The 12018-nt window shown below is 45.1% G+C and overlaps 1 protein-coding gene across 9 annotated transcripts in view; it reads right to left on the bottom strand.

Moving 5' to 3' along the window:
* Window positions 1-861: 861 nt before the first annotated feature.
* SNUPN (snurportin 1) overlaps window positions 862-12018 on the bottom strand; it is a 37019-nt gene continuing 25862 nt past the window's right edge. For all 9 annotated transcript variants that reach the window (XM_045449014.1, XM_045449017.1, XM_045449013.1 and 6 more), the window contains 6 exons: window positions 9016-9120; window positions 8700-8796; window positions 6477-6574; window positions 4585-4662; window positions 2897-2977; window positions 862-1452 (listed from right to left, as the gene is read on the bottom strand). In XM_045449014.1, coding sequence (XP_045304970.1) covers window positions 1132-1452; window positions 2897-2977; window positions 4585-4662; window positions 6477-6574; window positions 8700-8796; window positions 9016-9120 — 780 coding nt within the window. In that variant the 3' untranslated portion in view covers window positions 862-1131. The remainder of the gene's footprint in view (window positions 1453-2896; window positions 2978-4584; window positions 4663-6476; window positions 6575-8699; window positions 8797-9015; window positions 9121-12018) is intronic.

Here is a 12018-nt window from a genome sequence, read left to right as displayed (position 1 = left end):
ACACACAGCAGAAACGAATTGGTTAGTTTCAGATACTATCTTCCACAGCTGCCAAAGAGCCTACTTGACAAATCTGAATGGATCTGGCCGGCTCAGAGCTCTTCCATGACATCAAATCTAAAACCTCTGCAGAACACACAGGCCCATCTCTCTCTTCAGCCTCCTCCTGGGCAGCTCCCCAACCCTCGTTTAAACTTGAGCCGTGCTGAACCTGCTTCAGGTCCCAGAGGGAGTCCTGCCCTGCTCTGGAGGGTGCAACTGCATACGTTGCTGCCTGTGTGAGAAAGTGCCGCTCTCCTGTCTGCAGAGCCCCTTCTGTCCTGCTCAGAACCTCAGTTCTGCTCCAACTTCCTCTATGGAACCTCCTCTGCTTTCCCGCCCCAAGCTCTATGCATCTTTCAGCCCTAAAGCAATGGTCTCAGCGTCCTGCTGGTGGGTGTCTTTCCTCACTGGACTGCGAACTCCTCAAGGACAGACACCAAGTCCTGTCCCTATAATTCTCTACATCACGGGGGTCTAGCACAAGGCTTATCTTCTGGAAGGCACAAATGTTTGTTGAAGTTGTGAATGAACTCCATTTGCATTTTATCTCTGGCAGTGTCTAAACCAAAGAAACTCACACTTCTCAGAAGAGGGAACATATTCAAATACCAAGAACTGCAGTTCCTGGTAAGACCTTTTAGAAAATGACGTTACTAACAGCAGCAACTGGAAACTCAGCAGAATGCTTAAGTGCTAAAAACAGTGCAATGGGCCAAGACTTGAACAGTCATGGTTTAGGTAGCCCGGGTTGGGGCGGGGGGAGGGGGAGGTAGGGGAGGGTCATGGCCATCTAAAGTTTTAAGAATCACAAACACCTTCTTTCTTAAGAATTACATATATTTACATTGTAGATATCTGGGATACACTTTTCACAGGAGTTACTTCTCAAATCCCAAATCCATCCAATCTGGAAACCGCCCTCAACTGTCTGAGCCAGCATTTCAGATAGGAGATAAGCTGTTTCCAGCTGGAGTGGCTTTGGAAAGTCCACTCTAAAATGAAGTCACCCGTTTGTTGTCATTGTCCTCCTCCCCAGCCTTCCTTCTGGGACCAAGCCCCATCCTGTGACTCCCCAAGGAGCCACCCTGTTTAGTTTTCCATGAGGCTCCCTGGGGGGTCAAGGCCATGGGGAGGGCTCTTCAGCTTGGGGGTAGACAGGTGTTCCAACTCATAGTGTCCACTCTCAGATGCCTTGTGTGTGACTTTCTCCTTCATGCCTTCCTGGCTCCTCTTGTGCTCAATAATCTGCTGGAGCTGCTGCCCAGCATATTCTGGCTTGGTGGTCAGTGGGCCAGCTGGCACGGCTACTCCAAGAACATCTGACACCATGTAGGGGCGCAGCCAGCCCACAAGAGGAGTGCTTCCAGGGCTGTAGTGGGTCTGCTTGTGGTAGAAGAGAAGTCCATCTACCTAGAAAAGGGGAAATCAGAGGCCAAAGTGACTTCTGGGGCCATGTATTTCGAGGAGAGCCTATGCATATGGGGGCCTAATGGGCCAACTGCCTTTCCTGGATCACTGCCAGTGGAAAAATAATCCTTGTTTCTCACACATGCAATTTCTCTAAATGAAGAAATGACCTAGAAATCTAAGTTTTAGAAAATAAAAACATAAACAGCACTTTCCTGTTTACAGGGTGCTTGCCTACCCACTACTTCACCCTCTTACCCACCATTGAGGGTGTTTAAGATGGCACTAGGGCTAGCTCTGGGGGCCTCCCCCAAAACCCAGGCAGTATGAAGCACAAATTCAACGTGAACCCAGGTCTTCTGTCCCCAGATCCCATGTACTTTTCAGTACTCAGATGTCTCTGTAATGGGGAATGTTCTCCACACAGGGCACAAACCAGGAGAACTGGACAGGCCCCTCCAAGATGCTGGACTGCTGAACACAGGGAAAACAGGCTGTCAAGAAGCCCTGTTCCCCACACCATTGTTGGCTGCCTGATCTCCCCCTAAATTATCTGCAAGCTATGTTCTGGGAAACTCAGTTTTTCTCAACGGGAAGACCTCCTACAGTCCCACATTTTCTTTTCCGTGATTCAATGACTCATCTCTAAAAAGCATTTATTGTCACTGGGGCATAGGGTTATAAATAAAGATGGTGTTCTTACCACCTTCTTAATTGACTCTCAGAAATGAAGGCAACTCAGCCTTTGCCATTTCCTCATTTGGGAAGCTGTGATCCTTTTAACAAAATTATATCAAGCTCAAGCAAATACTTCTGCCTGACTAGGCAGAATTTTAAAGGGTACGATGGGCAAAGGAAAGTCTGTGTGTTGAGGCTGGAGAGGATAACTGTAGATTCTGAGGATGATAAAAGGTTGCTGAGAACTGAGGAGCTTCTAGAGACATGAGACTTTTGGTGCTAAATCGAGAAAGTTCTGGACAAACCAGGACAAGTTGGTCACCCTGCCTCCACACCACTGTTCAGAAAGCACTGCCATCCCCAACCATCATTTGCTCTTGGGAGGAAGGAAGGATAAGGAGTTTGAACCCCTGTGGTCTGTCCGTCACAGGAGCTCCCAACTTTACAGTCAGCTATGGCAGCCAGGCTTGTGGCCGAAAACAGGCACCCCAGAAGGACCTAGGAATGGAAGCCTTGTCCCTCCCTGGGCCCCCACCTCTCCACCTGTAAAATGAGGGACACAGACGAGCAGCTTTGGCATTCTGATGTCTCTAACAGAGCAGAGCTGAGGCTCTGAAGGACAGCGGCACATCTTTTTCCAGGAATCAGCTTTCAGCCCTTTTCTGATGCTTTGACACGGCAAAGTCAGAGGATATCCTAAGACATTGGGTAACCAAGCTCCCTGTGTCCTGCAATCCCATCAGAGCAATAAAGACAATGCTTGTGTTACCTCAAAAGGGAAATCCATTGACAGCACCTGACACAGGCTCTCAGGGGTACAAGGGAAATTCTTTAGTCCTACAAATTTAAACTAAAATATAAATTACAACAAAGAATTAGCACATGTTACAAATAATATTGGTTCTAGCAAGTAAAAACTGTATCAAAGAAAAAAAGTTCAGTCTCATCCTTCCCTACCTCCCCTCCCCCACCGTATTACTGGGTTGGAGGTTCTCAACCTTGCTTTATCCACAAGAATCATCAGGGAAGCTCTTAAAAATCACTGAAGCCCATGCCTCACTCAGAGATTCTGGCTGAATTGGCCTGGGATGGGTCCCAGGCATTTTTTTTTTTTTTTTTTTTTTTTAAGCTGTCCAGTTGAGTTTAACACACACCCAGGACTGAGAACCAGTGTCCTGTGCTAGGTTTAGGGGTTGTATGTTATTCTCGCAGCCATATGACAGTCCTACAGAAGGGCTAGAGGAGCCCCTTCCACATCGGCAAGGATTTTTAGACTGAGCAGTATAATAAAGTGATTATAGGATTAAAACTCTAGTAAGTCAGATTGCTTGGGTTTGACTCCCAACTCTGCCAATCATTTCATCTGTATATGCCTCTGCTTTCCCATCTATAAAATAGGATAATGAAAGTATCTACCTCATGGGGGTTGTTGCACGGGTTCAATGACATAATACATGTAGAGTGCTTAGAACAACATTTCAGAGAGAGCAGCTCCTATGTTCCCCTTCCTCAATGCATGTTCTCCCAGGACATTACCGATAACATCACTAGATACTGACCCCATTTATTGTCCTGTAACTGGTTATCCAATTGCTTTTAAAAGTGTTGCACGAAGTACAATCAAATGCCAATCTACAGGTGTTTGCTAATAAAATGCCCTGAAAACAGCTGTCGCATATTTAATCAGAGTGGATAGCAAAAGCACTTGGGCTTTCATCCTGGACTGTGGGATGTTGGGGAAGGTAGTCCCTCTCTGAGCTTACACTCTCATCTGTGAAAGGAGTCAGCTGACTAGATGAGGTCATTCTCAGCTCACATACAAGAGCAGAAGTTCTCAAAGTGTGGTGTGTGGACCAGCAGTACCAGCATCACTTGTTAGAAATACAAATTATCAGGCTTCACCCTAGCCCTACTGAATCACAAACACTGGTGAGGAGGGCCCAGGCATCTACGTTTCACCAGGCTTCCAGACGCTGCTGACGCACGTTACAGTTTGAGAACCACTGTACTGGAGTTCTAGATAGCATTATTCGAGATAGTATTATTCTAGATCACATTATTCTAGATAGCATTATTAATAATTACAAAATAATTAGCATTTTATACAACCACTATTTATTAAGTATATACCATAAGTATGTTAAGAGAACCTGCACATTTGTATCACTTGGTTCTTAGAACAACTCTGTAAAGTAGGTGTTATTAACCCTATTACACAGATGAAGAAACTAAGGCCAAATGAAGTCAGTAACTTTGTTAATTGTTAGTTAACGCTAGTAATTGTTAAAGCCAAAACTGGTTCAGATCTGGATGGCTGTTAAGCCCACACCCTTCCCATTATGCCATGCTCCTTCAAAATTAAAAAGATAAATCCATTCATAATTATTATATTTAGATAACAGACCAATCCAAACCAATCCCCATAGAGAATCCAGCAATCCTAACACCAGGCCTTACGGGATTGAGCTTGGTTTTCTCTCCCAGTCCTTCTTCTTCTGGTAACTTTGAATGCATCCAGTAGAACCGGAAATCAGTCTGCCACAGAGGAGGGAAACAGAAAGGTGAAATGCTGCTCACATCAAATGATGATGTGAACAAACACACTCCATCCGAAATAGTCATGTAGTTTATGAAGATCTAAGCTCTTCTAGCATTGATCTCATGTCTCTTCAACACTGCCATAAGGTCAGAAAGATACTTATATAAAATTTTTGGAGATTTTTTTCTTAAAATCCAATAGGATTTTTAATGGTAGTAGAGCTGATCACTGATCACTGAAGGCCTACTATGTGGCCTTTACACACCCTGATTAGTACTCAACCACCCTCTGAGAGCTGGATTACCATCATCTCCATTTTACAGGCGAGCACTCTGAGGCTCAGAGGGATTATATCATTTGCCCACAGAAAATACCATGGGTCCCAGGACTCTAACTCCAGAGCACATTATGTTAGCCTTTGTTTTATTTTAATTCTGAGGATTAGAAGCTACTATAGAGTTTTAACTTCTCATATATACTTCATTCTCTGAATTACTGGTATGTACCCTTCTGTAGCTATTTAGTACCTTTTGTTTCTTGTCCATTATTTTGCTTTTAAAAATTAAAAAACAACAACACAGTTATTTCTATATATTATAGAAATATAGGTAGTTTTAGTTACCAAATTTATAAGTTGTGATTACATGTTATGAAACATCCTTCAACAGAATTAAAGGAAAATATGCTCTAGATTGAATTTATGAGATCTGAGTTTTAGGTGTGGCTCTGCACTTGAGCAAGGTACTTACCATCTGTAGCTCTTTGCTTCCATTCCTGTACGATGAGGAATGACAGCGGTACTCACCTTATAGAGTTCTGGTAAGGGCTTCAATGAGATAATGCTCACAAAGTGCTCAGCAGTACAAGCCTTGGCTATTATTGTTACGAATTCAGCAGCATGCTTTGGAAAATCATGCTTTGGCTAATGGCTATGGAAAGAGGTAACCTACAGTGACAACCCATGATTCTCAGACTTGGGTCTGCACAAGGATCGCCCGGAGGCTCATTAAAACATGAGTTGACCCCAGGGTTTCTGACTCAGTAGGTCTGGGAACTTGCATTTCTAACCACATTGAGAACTACTATGATACACTAATTGACAGGGAACACAAAAAATCACTACTATAAAACTGGGACAGTGACGGGGCAGTGTTGGGAGCAGAGATGGAATTTGAGGGGCTGACCTAGCCTTACTCTGATGACTGCTACTGTCACTCCTAAGAATCAACAATCTCAGAAAAATCCTGGGGGAAGGTGACGCTTCGGGGAGAATATCGGGGCCCCTCTTCACTTGGAAAATCTCCTTCCCGAGCAGGCCCCTCAGAGATTCGAGGCTTTCTGTTGAACCAAGGAGGCCCTGCTGTTTTCAGGGTCAGGATGTGGTTGTGAAGCAGTAGAGGTGACCAGAGACTATTTGATGGTGACTTCATTCTACCTTCTCTTCCTTGTGCCACCTGCACAGGTACCATCCCCGCTGCCCACGGTCCTCCCCACCAGCAGTCCTCCCACACTCCAGAGAGAGTGGGGGGGTGGCTGCAGCTTCTACAGAGTCCCAGCCTGCCCCTCCACTCCGTTTCTCTCTTTTCTCCCTTCAAGATTTGCTGTACTTCCTTTAGTTCCTCCTCCTTCTTTTTTTAAAACAAAGCTAATTTAAACACACTCAAAGAGGCAAGGAACATTAGATAATGTTCTTGATATACCACATCCTGTGCATACCAAGAAGCTGGTCACGTACCAAACCCACATGCTGGGCCACTTTCCCAGGAGAGGAGAAAATAGGAGAAGACATGAGGAGACTATCAATCCCTACCTGGCAGTCATAAAAAGGGTGTCCCCGCCAGCACATCACATCCAGAACATAGTAGGTCTGGTTCACCTCGCTGTAAATGCAGTCCAGAATGGTGTAGTCTGGGGACACAGAGAAGAAAGTCACTGCAGGGTTCTCTTTCCAATCAGAATTTCTTAGGGAGAAAGTTCTTTATGGCCCTTTCTTCTTTATTTTATTTCAATTATTTATTTTGAGAGAGAAAGAGAGAGACAAGGAGAGAGAGAGAATGCAAGTGGGGGGTGGGGGAGAGAGTGAGGGAGAAAGAGAGAATCCCAAGCAGGATCTGCACGGTCAGTGTGTGGACTCACGAACTGGGAGATCATACACTGAGCCAAAGTCTGACACTTAACCAACGGAGCCACCCAGATGCGCCTTCACGGCCCTTTCTCGCTCCTGGGCAGGTTAAGGGCAACTCGAGGTAGGACAGCATGAGTGGGATCAAGGCAACCCTTAAGCCAGGTGGGAATTTTGAACTTTTATTTTCTGTATTTAATTATTTATTGACTTTAACGTTTATTTATTTGGAGAGGGTGGAGGAGGGGCAGAGAGAGAGGGAGACAACAGAATCCGAAGCAGGCTCCAGGCTCTGAGCTGTCAGCACAAAGCCCGACGCAGGGCTTGAACTCATGAACTGTGAGATCATGACTTGAGCTGAAGTCAGACACTTAACTGACTGAGCCACCCAGTGGCCCTATTCTGAACTCTTCAATAAACTGGAACATTTACTCACCTTAGAAAAACTCCAGTCCAAAAGGCAAGTAATCTTCCATTTGAATTTACATGCCCTTTTGAGTTCCTATTGTAAGTACTGTGATCTGCGTGGAATATTACCTGTAAGTAATTCTTGCCTTTAAGGACCTTATAATCCAGTGCTCACTTCGGTAGCACATATACGAAAAACCTTATAATCCAGTGAAGGAGATAAGATGATCATAGAGAAGAGAACTGAGAGCTGAGCTGTACAACACGACCTAAGAGCAACAGGAATTCCGGAGGAGCGAGATCGGAGCAGCAGGTGATGCTGCATGGAAGAGATGGTATGTGAACACAGAGATCAGAGGGTTAAAACAATAGGGCAGAGGGGAGGTGGGAGGGCATTTCAGGCTGGAGAACTGATGTGCCATGAGCAAAGGTGTAGAGGTGAAATGAACATGGTACATGTGGGAAGCAGGGAGGCAAGCCAGCTGAACAAAGCTAGGAGTGGGTATATAGCGGAGGGGAAAGACATGAGGATAGGTGAACCAAAGCTCATGTGTGAGAGGTTCTGAAAGCCAGTAGAAAAGCCTGGGCTCAGTACCAAGCACACGAGGAACCACCGAGGGAGCCTAAGCAGGCAGAAAAGAGAGCAGGCCTCAGGCCCAGCTCTGCCACCTTCTCCATGAATGACAGTGAGCAACTTATTTAACCTCCATGATCTTTGTCTCCTCAGCCGAGCTCAGGTTAGAGGGAGAGGCTAAGGTTTGGACAATGATACAGGAGAAAATATAGGAGAAAAGGGAATTTAGCAGCAAGCCCCAGCAACAGTTTATCATACTTTACACTCAGCGTTCTGAGGGACCTTTTCCCCCAAAACTGCTCGGGTCACCTTGTAATGGATGTCTGTGGGAAAGGTGTGTTGACTTTAATCCAGGGATTTGTTGCCCAGTAGGCCTCACAGGGCTGCATCTATTCTGCAACTGAGGAGGCCTGACCATGAAGAAGATAGCCTGAATCCAGATATACAGTTTCAAAGGTATGCTTTCAAAGTGAGTCTTTAGAGGCCCCCGGGTGGCTCAGTTGGTTGAGCACCTGACATTGGCTCAGGTCACAATCTCACAGTTTTTGAGTTCAAGCCCCACATTGGGCTTGCTGCTCTCAGTGTAGAGAGCCTGCTTCAGATCTTCCGTTCCCCGCCCCCACCCCCCCCCGTCCCTTCTTTACCTCTGCTCATGCTCTCACTCTCAAAAATAAATAAAACATAAAAAAAAAATTTTTTTAAGTGAGTCTTTAAAATACATAACCAAGGAACTTCTACTGTCTTTTACGAATTGTAAAACTTAATAAACAGGGGCATCTGGCTGGCTCAATTGGTACAGCATGTGATTCTTGATCTCGGGGTCATGAGTTCAAACCCCTGTTGGGGGTAGAGATTACTTAAAAATATATATATGTATTTCAAAAAAATTTTTTTTTCAACTTAATAAATAGACAATTTTATGTAGGTACCTTTTGCTGTCGCTGAGTTTTGCCTGTTGCCTCCCGGCAGCAGGGAAGAAAACCTGTTGACACGGTAACCGCTCTTGGTGTAGGCACTGGTAAAGCCCTGTGTGGAAAGTTACCATTCCCATTAGGCATCAGGTCTCCTCACCCTCTTGCCTCACAATCTGCAGGTATCATCAGCGCAAAGATGGCTCTCAACAAATCCCTCCTGCAGAAAAGCCTTTCAATCTCCATGCCAAGTGTAGATGAGGAACACGAAGTGCAGAGAATCCTTCCCGCTACAGACTAGGCATGCTGGTATAGGGAGGGGGCCACTACTCACCCTGGAGGCCACGATCAGGGCTCTTTTTCCAACAGGGCACACGACCACAATCCATTCCTGCCCCAGATCTGAAGGGACGTCAATCAACCACTCAGACAGCATCAACTGGGGACATCAAAAAATGGCGTTAAAAATCAACAGGGGTGGGGTGCGTGGCTGTCTCAGTCTGTGGAATATGCGAATCTGGATCTCAAAGTTGTGAGTTTGAGCCCCACGGTGGGTGTTGGAGATTACTTAAAAAATAAAATATTAAAAAGAAAAATCAGCAGCGGTGTGCTGCTGCAACATCTGCACCAACAGAAAGTTCATATCCTATATATATAAAATGAGAATACACGTAGGCTGACAGTGGACCTGCACCTGCTTGCTCTTAGTTGACTTGTCTCAACTGACACTGACTCAATGGAGGCCGCGTGAACTTCACTGTGAACTTCAACTTCTCTCCTCATCTTCATTTCCTGCATCCATAATTCTTTTTTTTTTTTTAATTTTTTTTTTTCAACGTTTATTTTTTTTTTGGGACAGAGAGAGACAGAGCATGAACGGGGGAGGGGCAGAGAGAAAGGGAGACACAGAATCGGAAACAGGCTCCAGGCTCTGAGCCATCAGCCCAGAGCCTGACGCGGGGCTCGAACTCACGGACCGCGAGATCATGACCTGGCTGAAGTCGGACGCTTAACCGACTGCGCCACCCAGGCGCCCCTCCTGCATCCATAATTCTTACTACCTTGCTTCCTGTGTCTGGGTGACGGGACCCTCTTCCTCATCTTACTTTGTCCATCTGCCTGCCGTTCTCATAACTATTATGTTCTAGGGGCTATAACCTCAGAGATGAATAAGGTCCCTGACCTTGAGATGCTCTTAATCCAGATCATTTCTCAAACTGGTGACCCCAAATACCTTACCAAAAGATTTTGGGAAAACTGCCTTAAAAAACGGGGGTGGGGGGACACGGGTGGCAAAATGAATCTGCAAAGATGAACTCTTCCACTCATGGCTCACAATCCCTCCCATCTACACAGAGACTGGCCTATCAACTACTCCCTCCCACGGAATCTCTCATCTCTCCTTCCCCTTGGCCCACAAAATGCTCAAGCCCTAATCATAAAAAACAAAACAAAAATGAAAACCTTTAATCACTCTGCGTTTCTGTTAAACTATTCCACTTTCTCCTTTTTAAAACAACTTTATATTTCTTTTCTTTATTTAAAGTTTATTTATTTTGTGAGAGAGAAAGCACGAGTGGGGAAGGACAGAGGGAGAGGGAGAGAGAATCCTAAGCAGGCTCCGCACCGTCATCACAGAGTTTGACTCAGAGCTCAAGCTTATGAACCACAAGATCATGACCTGAGCTAAAATCAAAAGTTGGACACTTGGGGCGCCTGGGTGGCACAGTCGGTTAAGCGTCCGACTTCAGCCAGGTCACGATCTCGCGGTCCGTGAGTTCGAGCCCCGCGTCAGGCTCTGGACTGATGGTTCAGAGCCTGGAGCCTGTTTCCGATTCTGTGTCTCCCTCTCTCTCTGCCCCTCCCCCATTCATGCTCTGTCTCTCTCTGTCCCCAAAATAAATAAACGTTGAAAAAAAAAAAAATTAAAAAGTCGGACACTTAACCAATTGAGCCACCCAGGCGCCCCAACAACTTCATATTTCTTGATGCTGCCCTCCCGCCCACTCTGACACCCTCAGTCCAGATTTGCTACCCCCGCAGCCCTGCCAACAGCCATCAGTGACCTCCTCTCTCTCTTCCCTTTCCCCCACCTTATCCTCCCGGCTCCACTCCTGGTGTGACACTGCTTGTCACCACCTCTTTGTCCTCCTTGACGCATGTTCCCTTAGCCCCATGACACGGTGCTATTCTTTTTCCTGCCAAACATTCCTCCAAATGCTCTCCCAAAGCAATGTAGAGAATGTTCAGGAGGCTGTTTTAGGTTCCCCTTCTTTTCTCTTAGATGCTGCCCCACTGGGGCTAGACTGCATTATGTTTGCAGACTCACCTGCCATTTCTGAGAGGACACCTCCTAATTCTCCTTCTTTTTCATTTCCAAATTGCTTTCCTTTCCTCCAGACCCATATTTGCACCTGTCCAGGAGGTATCTCTTTCTCTGCTTGCTCTCTCTGTCCCTTAAACTCAATGTACCCAAAACAGGATTCACTGCCTTTGGTCACCCAAGTACCTTCCATCCCTGAAACCCCCCCTTTCTCTTTCTACATCCTGTAGCCCTGTTAATAGCAACACCACTCTCTGTTACCGAATCTTAAACCAAGGCGTAATCAACACTTCCTTAAAGAATGGTACTGCTACAACACCAAAAGCACAAGTGACAAAACACAGGAGCCATAAATAAGACTACACCAAAATTTAAAACTTTAGTGCTGCCACTGATACCAACAGCAAAATAAAAAGATAACCCACAGAATGGGAGAAAATATTGGAAATTATGTATCTGATAAGAGACTTGTATCTAGAATATATAAAGAACTCTTACAACTTAATGACAAAAGGCAGCCCAATGAAAAAGGGGCATAGACATTTCTCCAAAAAAGATATACAAATGGTTAATAAGCATGTGAAAATGATGCTGGATATCATTAGTCATTAGGGAAATGCAAATCAAAACCATGAGACACAACTTCACACCCACTAGGATGGCTCTACTCACAAGGATGGACAATATCAAGCACTGGCAAGGTGTGGAGACACTGGAGCCCTCATACACGGCTGGTGGAAATGTAAAACATTGTAGTCACTTTGGAAAACAGCCTGACAGTTCCTCAAAATGTTAAACACGGAGTTACCATATCACCTAGTGATTCCATTTCCAGGTATATACCCAAGAGAAATGAAAACATATCCACACAAAAACTTGTGTGTGAATGTTCACAGAAGCATTATTCACAATAGCCAAAAAGGGAAACAACCCTAATGGTCACCAATGGATACATGGATAAACAAAGTGTAGTATATCTATACAACAGAAAAGATTTTTTTAATGTTTATTTAT

The sequence above is a fragment of the Leopardus geoffroyi genome, chromosome B3, assembly GCF_018350155.1.
Source record: "Leopardus geoffroyi isolate Oge1 chromosome B3, O.geoffroyi_Oge1_pat1.0, whole genome shotgun sequence".
NCBI lineage: Eukaryota > Metazoa > Chordata > Mammalia > Carnivora > Felidae > Leopardus > Leopardus geoffroyi.
This window is presented reverse-complemented; position numbering and strand designations above follow the sequence as displayed.